Below are 18,270 nucleotides of genomic sequence, written 5' to 3' on the forward strand. Positions count from 1 at the left end.
AATAAGCCAAACATGTGAACATCACGGCCAGAACTCCAAATAAAAAGCTTTAATTTTCATTTTCACTTTTTGGATTTTTACTAGAACTTCTGTTCAGCTGCTTTGACTCAATCTACATTATAAAAGTGCTACAGAAATAAAGATGAACTAAAGTGAATTAAAAATAAAATAAAATAGCATCATATAAAATAGATGAACAGGTTGTTTCAGTGATATTAACTCTTTATCAGGAGAGGAGTCATGCATGATGAGTTCCATTTAAATTAACTAAAATACAATTTTTAACATTTCCCTAAGTCATCCTTCATCCTTTACTACACTCAATCATTGCAATGAGCATATTAACGCACTATAAAGGGTTAAATTTGCCTAAACTTCAGCTTAAACATCCACAAACAAATGTAATAAGCACAAAAATAAGTCAAACATGTGAACATCACGGCCAGAACTCCAAATACAAAGCTTCAATTTCCATTTTGACTTTCTGGATTTTTACTAGAACTTCTGTTCAGCTGCTTTGACTCAATCTACATAATAAAAGCACTACAGAAATAAAGATGAACTAAAGTGAATTAAAAATAAAATAAAATAGCATCATATTAAACAACTGAACAGGTTGTTTCAGTGATAATAACTCTTTATCAGGAGAGGAGTCATGCATGATGACTTCCATTTAAATTAAAATACAACTAAAAAAATTCCTTAAGTCATCCTTCATCCTTTACTACACTCAATCATTGCAATGAGCATATTAACGCACTATAAAGGGTTAAAATTGCTTAAACTTGAGCATAAACATCCACAAATAAATGTAATAAGCACAAAAGTAAGTCAAACATGTGAACATCACAGCCAGAACTCGAAACAAAAAGCTTCGATTTGCATTTTCAGTTTCTGTACGTCTGTGATGCAGAAGCAGCGGGCGTCTGAATGAGCTCAGAGTTACTGGTAAAGCAGAATTAGATATCGACTGACCTCTCTTTCGTATTAATTTCGCAATTTGTGTAATGCATCACAAATGTCAAAAGGTCCTTTGATTTCCTTAAATAACAGCAGGCCAGACTAAGTGCGTATATATTTGAGAAAGTCACAAGAATCTGACTTCAGTTCTGCAATTAATCTCTGCTTACATTGGCAAAGATTGGAGAGGTTTTTTTGTCCGTTTTAATGGACGCGCTACTGTAGTTCATGTATTACATCTCATGCCAACAGATGACAGCCTTTGTGTTATAACATGCTCAAACTGCACATCTGACAAATCACAAATGAGCTAGCATTGTGCAATCAAATAATGAAATAAAGACCATCATTCAGAATAATAACTCTGTGTTATTTGCATGCACTTCAGAACAACTCAGCATTTGTAACATAAACATCTAATAGCAAAAAGTCGGGACAGCACATGTGCTTATGTTGATTTAACTTATTTTAACAAGTATTTTTTTAGAGTACACTGTAAAAATCCTGGTAGCCTTAAATTATGTTAAACTGACTTAAAACAGCCTGTATAACTTACAAAATTAAGTTAGAACATGATAAACTAAACTTAATGAGTTACAATGACCTAAAAACACATGCTGTCAGGACTAATTGCTCATATAAGCAGGTTAATAAGTTAAACAGGATTCAACTGTTTTAAAGTCATACACAGTTTAACTTCAGAGTTTTAGTCAGTTTGACTGATGTGAGTTGAGACGACTAGAAAAGTTCATTCGATTCAACTCAAATATTGAGGAAGATTTTTTTTACAGTGTAGGTAATTCATATTGTCATGTTGAGATTTATAACACACTGAGCTGGGATTTTTGAACTCATTTTGTCAGTTTCTATGTGATTTGCATGTGTTAAATTTTGATTTTCAGAACAATTAAACATTCATAACATAATCTGTAAAACATTTAATGACAAAAAGTCAAGATAGCAAATATTTTTTTTGTGTTAAATTAAACTTATTTTAGCAAGTTAATCAGGATTCAGCAAAATTGTAACATCATATTTTTAGCCAGTTTGACTTATGCGAGTTGAGACGACTAGAAAAGTTCATTTGCTTTAACTCGAAATTGAGGATATATATATATATATATATATATATATAATTTTTTTTTTTTTTTTTAGAGTAGACTGTAAAAATCCAGGTTGCCTCAAATTTTTAAGCTGAATCAAATTAACCTGATGAGCCCAATGAACTCATATTATGTTAAACTGACTTAAAACAGCTTTCATAACTTACAAAATTAAGTTAGAAGATGACTAACTTAAGCTACAATGACCTAAAAATATATGCTGTCAGGACTAATTGCTTATATAATTTTGTACAGTGCAGGTTAATAAGTTAAACAGGATTCAACTGTTTTAAAGTCAAACACAGTTTACTTCAGAGTTTTAGTCAGTTTGATTGATCAAAGTTGAGACGACTAGAAAAGTTCATTTGATTCAACTCAAATTTAGGATGAACTTTTTTACAGTGTAGGTAATTCATATTGTCATGTTGAGATTTATAACACACTGAGCTGGGATTTTTGAGCTCAATTTCGCAGTTTCTATGTGATTTGCATGTGTTAAATTTTGATTTTCAGAACAATTAAACATTCATAACATAATCTGTAAAACTATTAATGACAAAAAAAGTTGAGACCAAATATTTTTGTTTTAAATTAAACTTATTTTAATAAGTTAATCAGGTTTCAGCAAAATTTTTAACATCTATTTTTAGTCAGTTTGACTGATGTGAGTTGAGACAACTGGAAAAGTTAATTTGCTTCAACTCAAAAATGGAGGATTTTTTTAACAGTGTAGGTCAGTGGTCCTCAAACTGTGATAGATGTACCATTAGTGGTACACGGGCCTCCTTCTAGTGGTACATGGAGGAATTAAATATGTCATATGTACATGCTACATATATTTAAAAATCTATCCAAAATGATTTGATATATGAATATGATGACATATAGCCTATAATTGTTGTGTTGATTTGTATGGTGTCCACATTTAAGTAGAGTTTTTTTAGCTTTTAAAAACCATAACCTGTCATTTTTAACGTTGAAGAGCACATTTTAATTTAAATGGTGACGTTTTTAGTTTGTTTTTCGTTATTTTTATTTATTTATTTTTTAAATACAGTGTTAAGATTCAAACTATTTATAATGTTTAAAGTGGCTGACAAAAATAAATAAAAATTAAAATGTTGAAATAGTAGGAATTAATCTGCCCTGTTTTGGAAATGTGCAGAGCTGTAGCTGCTTTACTGGGCCTGCTACGCTACTCCATTTCAATACTGCTCATTAAGCTGATTCTTGGAGAGACATTTTTTTTCCAAGGTGGTACTTGATGAAAAGAGTTTGAGAACTACTAATGTAGGTAATTCATATCATTATAATGTTGAGATTTATAACACACTGAGCTGGGATTTTTGAGCTGATTATGGCAGTTTCTATGTGATTTGCATGTGTCAAATTGTGATTTTCAGAACAATTAAACATTCATATTATAAACTGTTAAATATTTAATGGCAAAAAGTCAAGACAACAAATATTTATATGCTAATTTAACTTGTTTTAATAAGCTGATTAATAATCAGGTTTCAACTAATTTTTTTTTAAAGTTACACTGTTCACCTTCATATTTTTAAGTCAGTTTGATTGATGTAAGTTGAGAAACTCAGCAGTCATTTTTTACCGTGTAGGTCATCCCTATAATTACCATTTTGAGATTTATTACACACTGCGCTGTGATTTTTGAGTTTATGATGACACTTTCTAGATTTTTCTGACAACTTTTTGCTCGAAAGCAAACTCACAAAGAAACATATAAGCTCACGCACAACACACAAACAACACTTTCATTTCAAGGTTTCACATATTTATCTGCACGCAACTCCAGAAGATAACAATGAAACTCTGTGTGGATTTTACACTGCAAATGTTAACTTAGGAGACTACACTTTGCAATGAGACATAAAGACACATGCATTTAGATTTGTTTTGATAAATGTAGATGATTTTAAAAGATTTTTTGTGAACATCTTTGATTTAACAGGACTAGTTTTGTTAATAAAATATTTTTTTTCTAACACAAAACTAGTCTTATTAAATCAAAAATATACACCAAAATCATTTAAAACCATCTTAATTTATAAAAACAAATTTAAATGTATGCTTGTGTTGTGTTTGACAGTTTTTATGTGGCATTATGATAAAGTTAAGAGAACAGAAAATGTTTAAGCATCTAAAACATCTGTAAAAATTTAATCTCAACAATAATAAACATTGAAAACTCTTTAATTAAAATTAACTTTGCTGACTTTGTTAAAATCATCTGCTGTTTTGATTTTATTTATTGATGATTTCTGAAGTCATTTCTCCTCAAATTCACACTTTAGCAATCAACAAATCAAAAATAATCTCTATTTTATTTTATTTAAATTATGTAAAGTTATAATAATTCAAAATTACGGTGTGAACAAAACGCCCAGATCCCTTCTCTCTCTCTCTGAGGCCTCTGCAATAATCAATATTTATTTACTGTAAATTTTTCAGCATAACAGTCAATGTTTTCCACTAAATAAACCCGACTAATATCAGACAGACACATCAAATCTGGAAATGCTGATGATCTTCTGATGATTTTACAGACAATGTAGGTGTTTCTCAGTCATACACATCACCACACTTTCTTCTAGGAGTGAAACTTTAAAAACTTCTCTCACCTGCTGAGAAGTTCATTCACGGATCTTCAGAAATAAACCCAAAAGTGTGTGTGTGCTTTCCCTGATATTCCTGCAAGAGATCAGCTCCTCTCTGACACTTACCAGCGGAGAGTGAAGCTTTCTGAACACTGAAGCGCCTGTGCAGCATGACTGCACTACTGTAGATGTGTGCGTGTGTGTGTGTGTGTGTGTGTGTCTTCACCTGTTGTGTGTGTGTGAGAGAGAGAGTTGAAGACACTGACCTGTCGGGTCTGCTGAAGGTGTTCAAAGAGATCTTCTCCTCCTCCTCCTCCTCCTGTCTGTCTGTCGTCTTGTCTGAGAGTTGCAAAAGTTTTCTTGTGTGTGTATGTGTGTGTTTTATCCTGATGTGCATGCGAGCCTGTTTGTGTGTGTGTGTGTGTAATTGTGCGCACGCTACAGGTTTGATCGGTGTGTGTTGTCGATCCAGCCAGCAGTGTTTGAGCTCTATAAAGCGCACAGATGCACGGAGCAAGTACAAATATTGGCTCTGTCTCAACACCTAGCGAGCTGACTACATAGACAGCACATCAGTGCGGCGTATTTCTCGCTAATAATGTCGCGCACGCGCTTTTTAAACACTCTGAATGCATTTAAATATATATTTTAAATTATGCTGTATTTATTTTATATTAGTCAATGTTATTGTAAAATATAATTACATTTTTCAGATGTGCTCTATTCTATAAGCTATAACTTTAACTGTTAAAAACTATTTGTTAGTTAGTTAATTAGTTGGTGTTATTAGTAACTGATAAAGTTATGGCGACTAATAATAACTTAAACTAATGTGCACATTTTTTAAAGCTGCTTCGGAGCAATAATCATTGTGAAAAGTGCTATACAAACTAGAGTTTAATTGAATTAAAATCTAGCATCTATATATTATAAAACGTAATCTAAAAAATAAATATATAAATATTGTGTGTGATTCTAAAATTCTGCACGTTGCTTTTGAAGCCCAAAGTTATTTTATTTACCATTATAATTTAACTATAAACATTCTAATAAATAAATAAATAAAAATTAAGTGTCTAATTTTTTATTATTATTGATATTATTATTAATATTATTGATATTATTATTATTTATATTCTTATTATTTATATTCTTATTATTATTATTGATATTATTATTATTATTATGGATATTATTGATATTATTTTATTTATATTCTTCTTCTTCTTTTTATTATTATTATTGTTATTATTACTATTATTATTATTGATTTTATTGATATTATTTTTATTGATATTATTTTTCTTCTTATTCTTCTTCTTATTATTATCATTATCATTGTTATTATTATCGTTGTTATTATTAATATTATTATTGATGTTATTATTATTTATATTAATATTATTAATATTAACATTATTATTGTTATTGATATTATTATTATTATTATTATTATTATTATTGATATTATGATTCTAATTATTATTCTAACCACGAAGTTATTCCTTGAATGATGACTATGATGAATAAAGTAACTTTGTTTACTCTATAAAATGTGCCTAAATTGTGAATACGGTCTAGTTAGTGAGCTGTGTGTGTTTTAAGACGCAGCCATCTTTCCTCCTCCCATCAGGAGCACCTTTGGAACACATGGAGCAATGCGGAAGAGCCGAAAACGACGCCAAATTAAGTGTACATAACTCCACTACCGATCTGCTCCACCTGTTGTCAACTCAGCGAAGAATGCTTCAAGCACCAAATCTAAATGTAGGCGTTTGGCCAAATACCAGATTTTACCGACATGTCAAACTGTACAACTAATTAATAAATAATAAAAATTCCTAATGCATGTTTCCTTTTATGCAAGTGCATGAGGACTGAATGATGCCTCGAGAGCTCCAAAAGTGACTGTAATAAATAAATAAATAAATAAAATAAATAAATAAATCATATTTAGGTCTCTTCAGTGAACTATTAGGATGTTTCTTTAACTTTCTCTCTAATTCAGTCACATAATCTTTCTGTAAAAGCAATGACACAGCAGTGCAGCATTATCATCATCGTATCACATGATCAAGTTCAAATACCGTGTTATAAATATGTGGAAAAGGGCAGACGTGTTTGACGTAATGACAGTCTCTGAAATCATCAGTCATATGACTGGACAAAAGCAGAGGAATAATGAGGGTGCAACTGTATTGATTGAGTAAAGGTTGTGTCAGTTTCACTGGGGAGAATATGCAAACTGATGCCACTATTAAATTCTAATTAAATATTTGAGTGAATATTCAAGTTTGGCAGACATCTGTCTTTTTGCTTTATTGTATTATTGTATTATATTTACATTATCAAACCTGTGTAGCTCTAAATGGAAATGCCTAATTTTGCTGATTGAGTTAGCTGGAATGGACATATTATGACAGTGTCACAATTAAAGGATAGTTCCCCCAATGTCTTATCATTCACTCAAACCCTTTACTCTTTTTCATTTGGTTTATAACCCTTTATGGGTTTTCAGTAGAACACACAATATTTCAAAGGAAAAACAAATGTAAATGAATGCGTCCCAACAACTAGCATTGCTGCAAATAGGTCCTGTATAATTGTCATGTGTTCAACAGAAGAAAGAAACTCACCAAGAACAAATGATGACAGACTTTTCATTTTTGGGTAAACTATCTCCTTTAAAAAAAATCATTAGTCCAATACTGCCACCCTCTGGTCATACTTATTCTCTAAACCAGCGGTGCCCAAACTTTCTCTCATGAAGGGCCAAAACTTGACTGAGGGCCATGGGCCGAAGGTGTAGGGAGAGAGTACAGAGTAACACCCTTTTGGTTTTGGTCAAACAATGAACAAAGTAATGGGGTTTGACAAATCATATAATCTTTACCAACAACACACAAGCCTCTCCTACAAATGAGCACTGGTTGTATGATCGCCGGTCCAATGGTTTCTGTGCAGTTTTGCCAAAAGTGCCAGAAGTATAACTATTACTATTTACCCCACCAGTGGGGCTAGTTGTAACAGACAGAGGGTTAGTTGTAACATGCTTATAAAGGCAGATTTCACACAATTTATTTAAATTTAGTTTACTTTAAAGCAGAGGTCACCAATCTCGGTCCTGGAGAGCCGGTGTCCCTGCAGGGTTTAGCTCCAACTTGCCTCAACACACCTGCCTGGGTGTTTCAAGTATACATAGTAAGAGCTTGATTAGCTTGTTCAGGTGTGTTTGATTAAGGTTGCTGCTAAAATCTGCAGGACACCGGCCCTCCAGGAGCAAGTTTGGTGACCACTGCTTTAAATAGTAGCTATATTTCCTCAGTACTTAGCTCAAATTATTTTTTATTCCACATAGCACAGCACGTTTATTTATTTACTGCATAAACACATTTGGATTTATTTGCATTATTATTATTCATTATTATACAATGTTTTTATTTGAATTATAGCAATACAATTATTTTTTTCTATAAAATTTTTATCTATTAAAAATGTTTTTATATAAAAAGCTCTCAACATCACACTAAAAATTCTACAAATATCTTGTTTGTTTAATTGGTGTTCATCTTTTAGCCTAGAGGACAGTAATCACAACAATAGATTTTACATTCATACTTTCACAAATAAAACAAATAAATAAATAAATAAAAATAAATATATATATCGACTATAATAAAAAATAAAAACCTCGGAAACATGCCATGGTTAACCCTGATCAAATACCTTAAAACTCTGTGTTACATTTTACCCCGTGTTACTTTGTGCTCCGCGTTCACCTTAAATATATTAAACTGGACTATAAAAACCGCAAGGTTCCGCGCAATTCATTAACGTTGTCCCAAACCAAATCAATTAAGTTTTAAGTGGATTAAACATAACCAGGATGCAGACCTTAGTGATGGGTCTTTCATGAACGATTCGTTCATTTTGAACGAATCTTCAATATGACTCAGGAACTACGAGTCCTCTCAGGGAGTGATTCGTTCATTCACGCGTGCGCACATTTGTGCAGGTGGTATCGTTCATTTCAAGTCTTTTGAGTCGTTCATCGTTGAAAAGCAAAAGCCAATAATATGCGTTCAGAGAGGGAAAAAGAATTGATCCGTTCATCTCTCGAGTCAACTATCGGGTCTGAGTCATTCGTTCCTCACGGGCCAATCATACGCGTTTAGAGCCGGAAAAAGAATTGAATTGAAAGGTGAACTAATCATCATGGCTCCTATCGGCTCAGACTGTGTACATTGGTTAAGATTATATGTGACAGTCAGTGTAACGTGAACGAATCACTGACATTTGAAGACATGAAGAGGTGAGCAAAGAGACAACAATACCTTCACAGACAAAAGAGCAGGTCAACATTGTATTATTATTTTCTCCTTCTCCTTCTATTAATGACTTATTTGTTGTGTGATCAACCTTTTGGGCTTGTTGTAGATGTGTTCGGAAGCAATTCGTAACATTTTACTAACATTTTGGCAAATTGAACCAAATAAATGAAATGACTCGAAAAAACATTCGTTCATCTCGATGAACAAGACTCAAAGATCCGAGTCAGTAAAATGATCTGAACTTCCCATCACTAGCAGACCTGGTGCAGTGCAATCAGAGCTGCATCCAATGCTTATTAATGGGCTCCCCTAACCCCAACCCCCACAGTGATATCACGAGCTCCATTAAATCCATTGTGTCTGACATTGCATCACTGAGATATGCAGTCTCAGCTTGCATCATCAAGGCTGCAACCAGATACTATTAGGCCAGGGCATTGAGTCTTGCACTTATGGTTCCTCTAAGTTCCAAAAATACAAAGAAACAAACAAATACTGGCAAAAAAGATTACACATACATGCATAACAGTACATGTGAGCACTCGATGCTTCAGCCGAATGTACATGTAATGACTGCGAACGAAGCTCAGGGCACGCCGTAATGTCAGTGGAATGATGCGCCACATGTTTATTGACACTTGTACAGAGAAAACAATTATCACCGGGTCATGCAAAGCAATATCACTGCGCACAAAGAAAACACAACATGAACAGAGTGACGCCGGAATAAACACACACCCAAATCAAACTCCTGAGATGTTTAACGTACAGTACGATACAATATGCGGAGATACTATAAACATGGCACTCATGAATATCCGGACGGGTTGATAAGTGCTGGATGCAAGCTGGATGTCGCTAAAACACCAGGCGTCCCACTGAAATCCCACCACTGCGTTGAAACCGACCAATCCAAGCAACGATTATCGTAGGAAACTTGAATAGGAAAGTGCGTTTATAAAGATCCCGAGGTATTGTTGAACTAATGGCTAATGCTTACAACACGGCAACTAGCTATACACACGCACACACCCACACACACAGGGGATAAACAAGGGAAACTAGTCACAAAGGTTTGTCTCTGAGTAAAGAAAATACATTAGCACGTTACAGCTACGACATCGAAGGGTTATAGACGACTTTAGCGTACACCAGCGTCCTGCAACTGATCGTGCCATCCCCTCCTCATATAAACCCCAGTGTTGTGAGGCAGAGTGACTCAAATATGTAGACAACTGGCGAGAACGATCACTGTACATCACTCTAACCTTCTTAGTTAACACTCGGAGAATTACAGCAGAGTTGGGAGGAGAGGTTGAATGTACACGGCTACATGGAGTTAACCTCAGACCAGGATGCATATCTGTCGGACGAGTCCCTGGCCACCCTCAGTGGTTTTGGGATTTGGCCATTAGTCAGAGAACAGGCTTGCAAAAGACTTTCGCAAGTTTCGGATGGTCTCTGCCTTTGCTTCGTCCTCGTTGCTGGAACGGAAGGTGTCGCCGAAGGCATTAAAGGCGTTGGTCAGGGACTGGGACTTGCTGCAAAGCAGAGGACAAAAACACAAGCAAGATCAGATTACACTTTCATTTAGACAGCTACTTTTAGTCACATGAGATGGTTAAGACAGGGGTTTAGTCTCACTCATGGAGACGCACTTGCCTTTAGTGCACTTTCCTTTAGACTGGAGGGCCGCAGTTCTGCACAGTTTAGTTCCAACCCTAATCAAACACACCCTATGAAACTAATTCCAGTCCTTAAGGCTTGTTTGAAACCTACAGGTAAGTGTGTCAGAGCAGGAATGGAACTAAACTGTGCAGGGCTGTGGCCCTCCAGAAACTGAGTTTGACACCCCTGACCATACCTGCCAACAAGACCAGCCAAAGACCTGAAGGGGCCATCGGAATAGTCAGCAATCCAGGGATGTTATAGATTGTACCAAACACTTGGGGACTGGGGGAAAGGGGGGGAATTATGGGAGTTTTCCAGGAGAAATGACAAAACGGGAGATGGGTGTGAATACGGGAGACTACCTAGGAAAAATGGGAGTGTTGGCAGGTATGCCCCTAACAGTTTGGTACTCTTAATGTCAGCATGGAATCAAAATTAAATCATCCGATTTATACATGCATCTGTGTTATTTTGTAAAATTTATTTGCCTTCATAATCTTTAACCAAATATATTCCCTCCAACTTTGAAATGACTTTTCATCTATTTGTCAATTTTTCTTCATTTTGTTAGCAATGCCCAACAATCCAATCGGTTCCAAATAGATTAATTCAAGCAACGCTCTACATTTTTTTTCTAATCTCAGGATCGATTATAATCAAATATGCGAAAATTGGACAGTCTTAACTTCTGTTTTCATTGTTGTTTACCAGGTCGTTGGGGAGGTGTCTGGTGCAGTGCAATCTGAGCTGCATCCAATGCCTTTTTAATGGGCTCACCTTACCCCTCCTCTCACCGTGACGTCACTAGCTCCATTTGAGCACCGCTGCCAATGAATGCATAGTTTTGGGTATCTTTTAAAATGGGATCCAGTAGTATCAATGCATCAGGAGAATGCTTGTGCACCCCCAGAGTAGAGAGCAGCATTTCCTCCTGAAATAGACAAATTTTTTTTTTCTAACTGAAGCAAAAGTGAAGCGACTTACTTCAAGAGAGGATGGGATGACTTCTGCTGGGGTGCCGGCTGTTCCTCCACAGGAGGCTGGGCTGGAGCTGGAGCTGGGGCAGGGGCTGAAGTGGCTCTATCAGGGGCTGATGCAGCTTCAGATGGGGCGGCAGGCTGAGCTCGAGCCTCAGGTTTGGCTTGCTCTCTGAGCACTGGTTTAGGCTGGAGCTGAGGTTTAGCTGGTGACGGGGGTTTAATGGGAACTCTGGCGGGGGACTGTTCTTGAGCAGGGACTGAATCTGGCTTGATCTGACCAGGATCCTGATCTGTGTCTGCTTTCGGAAGAGCTTTAGCGGGAGGGGGGGTTTGGGGTTTTGGTTGGATCTGAGGTTTGGAGTTTCTCCGAACAGGAGGCACAGGCTTCGGGGGAAGAGGTTTGGGAGGTTGGGGTTTGGGGGGCAGATCCGTTGGCTTCCCTGGAGTGGGTTCAGGTGCCGCTTGGGTCTGGGGTTTGGGCTGCTGCGTGGTGGGTGGCAGAGTTGGGGTTGGGCCTGCTTTGGGCACAGGTTCCTGGGCAGGGACTGGCTCAGGTGTAGGTTCTTGACTCTTAGGTTGTGGCTCTTGGGGTTTCACTGCCCCCCCTAGGTTTAGTACAAAAGAGAGTCATCATTTTATGACATTATGCAAATGCTGAATCGTGCAAGAAGGTTTTAAATCCAGCACCGGAAACTTTGCATGATCTATGATAAAAAAAGGAAGGCACCCCCAAGACTGGCCAAAGTAACCATACAAAGGTTATCGCCCAAGGTAAGGATAGTCATGTCCACAAAGCAAAATAATGTTTGACTTCAAACAAGCAGAATGAAACAGACAGGACAGTTAGCTTGCAGCAGTTTGATAGGTGTGGATGTGGAGAGGATTAGCTGCAGGTTCACAACAATGGATCATGCACACGAAAGAACCAAGACCCAGAGGCTGCATGCACCATCTTTAGAACAAAGACTGCAATTTTAGGTGTTCACCCCTGGCCTTGATTGGAATGTTTTGCATTGTTACAGATATCATTAGTGTGCACTTTAAACAAAAGGGGAAGTGTATATACCAAACATAAAGAACCATGCATGCCAACTATGCATGCAGGAGCAGGGAAATCGTGGGACGTTGTTTGTTTGCTTGTGTATGAGAGATGTGGGTTTGCTTGTTTGATTGTGTTCCCTGCTTTTCACTTTAACTGGGCTTTGGCCCTTTTGAACGTTTACAAAGACACTCCCCAGAACTTCATGTCTTTCGTAAAGGGTGTTCAATTTAAAATGAGGTTAACCAAAATATCATTCAGCAACACAGAACAGTAAGTCTGGAAAATGGGAGCTTTATTACTTTGGACATGAGGGGGAAAGACTAGCTCTATATCAGACAATAATCACAGGTATAACCCAAGTACTGGATTTAAAGAGGCAGTGACATCAGCATAGCACAATCGACCCAAGTTTACTGCTCAGACCACACTATGGGCGGCCACATCTGCATATAGCCATCTGATTGTTCACAAGTATGTTTGACGAGTACATTCATTGATTCAATAACTACTTTTCACACATCAAAAATATTTCTGTTTTACCCACTCTTTGGTTATGCATGCAAATCTTAAGGTAACAGTTTCCATGCAATATAAGGACACATTAGAAACTCTGAACATAGATACCTCTTACGTGTTATAGATAGCATCTTGCACGATAAAACAGTTACAAACATTAACATACAGAATAGACACTACACTGAGAACACCTCACACATCCTTCTTTACACATTCAGCGGTGTCCAAAGCACTAAGCACGGTGTCTCTATAATCTCACTGTTAATATTGCATTTTCAAATGCCAAGGCCAAATCTGTACCTCCATATTAGCTTACTGAATTTAATGTCTTTGCATAAAAAAACAGCGAGTCCACTAAATGGCATAAATTCAGAATCCCTCTCCACAATGTTATAAAATTGCATTGCATTCATGATGTGCAGTTGATGGCTTAGAGAGAGAGAGAATCGTATACGTTTTTAAACAGTCATTATTGAATAAGATCAGCAAACTCGCATGAAAAATACTATAGTAATTTAAAGCAAATACTGCAGTGTTTCTGAAACATACTATAGTAAAGAACTTGGATTAATTTGTTTTTGGTGATTCTATAGTCGCTATGGTAACAAGACTACAGTAATAATCTGTTGTGGTGATTCTACAGTTGCTATGGTAACACAACTACAGTAATTAATCTATTGTGTTGATTCTACAGTCGCTATGGTAACACAACCTACAGTAATTAATCTATTGTGTTGGTTCTACAGTTGCATTGGTAACACAACTACAGTAATTAATCTTCTGTGGTGATTCTACAGTCGCTATGGTAACACAACTACAGTGATTAATCTGTTGTGTTGATTCTACAGTCGCTATGGTAACACAACTACAGTAATTAATCTGTTGTGGTGATTCTATAGTTGCTATGGTAACAGAACTACAGTAATTAATCTGTTGTGTTGGTTCTGCAGTTGCTATGGTAACAAAACTACAGTAATTAATCTTCTGTGGTGATTCTACAGTCTCTATAGTAACACAACTACAGTGATTAATCTGTTGTGGTGATTCTACAGTTGCTATGGTAACACAACTACAGTGATTAATCTGTTGTGGTGATTCTACAGTTGCTATGGTAACACAACTACAATAATCAATCTGTTGTGGTCATTCTACAGTTGCTATGGTAACACAACTACAGTGAATAATCTGTTGTGGTGATTCTACAGTTGCTATGGTAACACAACTACAGTGATTAATCTGTTTTGGTGATTCTACAGTTGCTATGGTAAAACAACAAACAGTAATTAATCTGTTGTGTTGGTTCTGCAGTTCCTATGGTAACATAACTACTGTAGTTAGTCTGTTGTGGTGATTCGACAGTTGTTATGGTAACACAACTACAGTAATTAATCTGTTGTGGTGATTCTACAGTTGCTATGGTAACACAACTACAGTAATTGATCTGTTGTGGTGATTCTACAGTTGCTATGGTAACACAACTACAGTAACTGATCTGTTGTGGCGATTCTACAGTTGCTATGGTAACACAACTACAATAATTAATCTGTTGTGGTGATTTTACAGTTGCTATGGTAACACAACAATAGTAATATAAACCAACGCCACAATACTGTAGTTTTCTTTAATTATAGGGTATATAATACTACAATACACCGCAGTTTACTATAGTAGAAATTAAATATGTTACAGTTTATGGGTTTAATATAGTCAGTACTGCAGTATGCTGGAGCATTCATTAACAAAGAGTTGTAAATACTGCAGTATAATGCACTACAGTATGGTTCAAAGACACTAATATTTGCTATACATTACTATAACATTTATTCATGTGGGAGGAGTTTATTATTCGGGTGAATGTCATGAAACGTGACATTTCACAACAAAATCAAATAAAAATTCTAATCAATCAATCAATCAATCAATCAATCAATCAATCAATCAATGTTTATTTTGGGAACATAAATGTTAATTATTAATTGCATTGTGAAATTATTTAATTGTTTTCTTAACTTTTATAAACAACAAACTTTGTTGCAAAATCTGCAATGCAAAAATACTGTTTTTAATATTGAATCATTTTGATTTTGTTGTGATTTATTAACATTTACAGCGATTCACCCATTGTTCCACTACAGTAGGATTTCTATTGCTCTGAAATAAATACAGTATACGCTGACAGTCGAGAGGTCATGGTAAATCTAGCCCAATCCCAAACAGTCATTAAAGCTGATCCTAAAACTCTACTCTCCTCATACAGAATGATCACAGTTCATCAAGCTGGAAAACAAATAAGCACCAAAGAATCACCTCCAACACATTATTACAAACCATGCTGGAAATACTACAAACACAACACTGTAATAAAATAATCATAATAAAGGCTTGAATACACAGCAGGTATTCAGGATGAGAGCACGTGGACTGACACAGCACTCATGCAAAACACTACATTAAAATTAATATTGATAAAAAACATCACACACACACACACACACACACTCACACACACACACACTCACACACACACACACTCACACACACACACACTCACACACACTTAGACATATCTGAAAGCAAAGGCAGTAAATAGCTACACTGTAAAAAATGTTCAGAAATGAGCAGTTTTCCGTATGTTTCCTGCTTTATATCTGCTGTTGAGATGCATTATGGGATCTTGATCTTTCTTCTAACAGTTTTTAACCTGTAAAAGTTGCAAAAAAGGAACCTTTAATACATGTGTAATAGTGTGCAGGGCTGTATTGTGTGTGTTGCTGTTGTATATTACACTATTACCTTGTAATAAACTGCAGCACGTTTACTGTTCTCCCAGATAGCAAAGAATTCTGGCCCAGACTTGGCATAAAGCTGGCACAACAGGCATTCATCCGGCACTGGCATACAGCATGTGGGCAAAACATGGCCAAGGTAGGCCAGAAGTGGCACCGTCTTTAAGGTGGCACACAAGACAATACAGGAGCCAGATGTTGTATTTGGCCCAGATGTAAAAAATTTTGGCTACATGAGATTGACCCGCATTTACAATACATTCAAATTATTTTTTGAGTAAAGAAATTTTAATACACAAGGTCATTTCCATCTTTCTGTTTTAGTCTTCTAATGCCTTCATGTTATCCAGGAAACAATCCAGATTACACTATTTAAGCGAATTATTACCATTAAAAAAATATATATCATTATTAACCTGGGGAGGGCGACATAGTGGTGTAGTAGGTAGTGCTGTCACCTCTCAGCAAGAAGGTCGCTGGTTTGAGCCTCAGCTCAGCTGGCGTTTCTGTGTGGAGCTTGCATGTTCTCCCTGTGTTTGCATGGGTTTCCTCTGGGTGCTCTGATTTCCCCCACAGTCCAAACACATGTGGTACAGGTGAATTGGGTAGGCTAAATTGTCCATAGTGTATGTGTGTTTGTGTGTGAATGTGTGTGTGGGTGTTTCCCAGAGATGGGTTGCAGCTGGAAGGGCATCCGCTGCCTAAAAACGAGCTGGATAAATTGGTGGTTCATTCTGCTGTGGCGACCCTGGATTAATAAAGAGACTAAGCTGACAAGAAAATGAATTACTGTATTAATCTGGGGTCACCACGGCGGAATGAACCACCAACTTATGCAGCATATGTTTTACACAGCCTGAGAAACACTATACACCCATACATTCTCATTTGCACACACGGTCAACTTAGTTAATCAGTTCCTCTATAGCGCATGTGTTTGGACTGTGGGGGAAACCAAAGCACCCGGAGGAAACCCACGCCAACACAGGGAGAACATGCAAACTCCACACAGAAACACCAACTGACCCAGCTGGGACTCGAACCAGCGAACGTCTTGCTGTGAGGTGACAGTGCTAAACACTGCGCCACCACACTGCAAATAACCAAATAATTATTTTACAACTTAAATAAATATTAACCAAATATCAAAGCCAATCTTTAATAAATATCTATATTTTTATATCAAGCAAACGCTGATTGTGTGGGCCAGAGAAATGCTATGCGGGAGACTATATATGATCTCTTATACATTATATTATTTCAAACCACTCAAATGTCCATAAAAGTCCCTGTGTTAAACTAGAGTTGAATTATCATCATTAAAAGTGGACAGAGCAGAGATCAACATCCCATAATGCAGTTCAAACTGAAAATAAGTTCGTTAACAGATATTTTTCACAGTGTAGAGTACAGAAGGATCTCAGATATGTGATATTGAGCACATTAGACAGCACTGCACTGGATTTTGCGTAGGCACAGAGAAAACGGTTCTTCACTGCAGCGACAACCCTGAAAGACACACCACTGACAGCCAGCAACGACAGCACAGACAACAGCGCAAGCACACAGTCAGACATCAGGGCAGATGGTGAAGAGCACACACTGCTGCGCCTCTCACTAGCTCAACCTCACTGCACTGAGCTCTGCTTTACTGGCGATTAAACCGGCTTTCTGCGGCGGCTCAAATCATTTTGCCTGGACTTGTTTTGGTGCGACCGCAACTCCATTACAGTCGAGAATATACTGTAAACAACCTTGAGGAGGGGGACGCTGACCCGGGGTCTTGATGGGCTCGGGCAGGCTTTCTTTTAAGGCAGGACTCTGTGGAGACACACACACACACACACACACACAAGTTTGTTTTAGTGAATCGTGGGTACATTCTATAGGTTTACACTGGTTTCAACCTGTCCAAATGTATTTTCTCTGATTTTAGACTGCATTTCTGCTACTCCTCAGCAGGGGGCAGCACTGGACAGACAAAACTACACAGAAACTATTTGTCTTTGGATCACTTGATTCATTTTGGATTGCGAAAGCAGAATTCTCCTATGAGAGTAATTATAGCATAATATACAACACCAACACACACAATATAGCACTGCACACTATTACACATGCAGAAAACACACATTATTTTCCAACATTTCAAGGTTAAAAGTTTGTTGTGAAGAAGGATCAAGATCCCATAATGCAATTCAGAAGCAGAAATAAAAACTTGAATCACAACTATTTAGGAAACTACTAATTTAGGGATACTTTT

At 36.6% G+C, this 18,270-nt stretch overlaps 3 protein-coding genes across 5 annotated transcripts in view; all 3 read right to left on the reverse strand.

Moving 5' to 3' along the window:
• pparg (peroxisome proliferator-activated receptor gamma) overlaps positions 1-5,146 on the reverse strand; it is a gene marked incomplete at its 5' end in the record, with an annotated part of 74,222 nt that extends 69,076 nt beyond the window's left edge. The window contains 1 exon segment of one of the 3 annotated variants that reach the window (NM_001442015.1): positions 4,948-5,146. 3 annotated transcript variants of the gene reach the window in all.
• Positions 1-18,270, reverse strand: part of poc1a (POC1 centriolar protein A) — a 521,349-nt gene that overhangs the window by 426,970 nt on the left and 76,109 nt on the right. The window lies entirely within an intron of this gene.
• The window catches only part of syn2b (synapsin IIb), a gene marked incomplete at its 5' end in the record, with an annotated part of 84,101 nt that continues 75,447 nt past the window's right edge, over positions 9,617-18,270 (reverse strand). Inside the window, 3 exon segments of the mRNA NM_001327771.2 lie at positions 9,617-10,553; positions 11,668-12,268; positions 17,762-17,828. Of these exon segments, the coding sequence (NP_001314700.2) occupies positions 10,424-10,553; positions 11,668-12,268; positions 17,762-17,828 (798 nt within the window).

This window comes from Danio rerio, chromosome 11, assembly GCF_052040795.2.
Source record: "Danio rerio strain M-AB ecotype USA chromosome 11, GRCz13ab, whole genome shotgun sequence".
Taxonomy (NCBI): domain Eukaryota; kingdom Metazoa; phylum Chordata; class Actinopteri; order Cypriniformes; family Danionidae; genus Danio; species Danio rerio.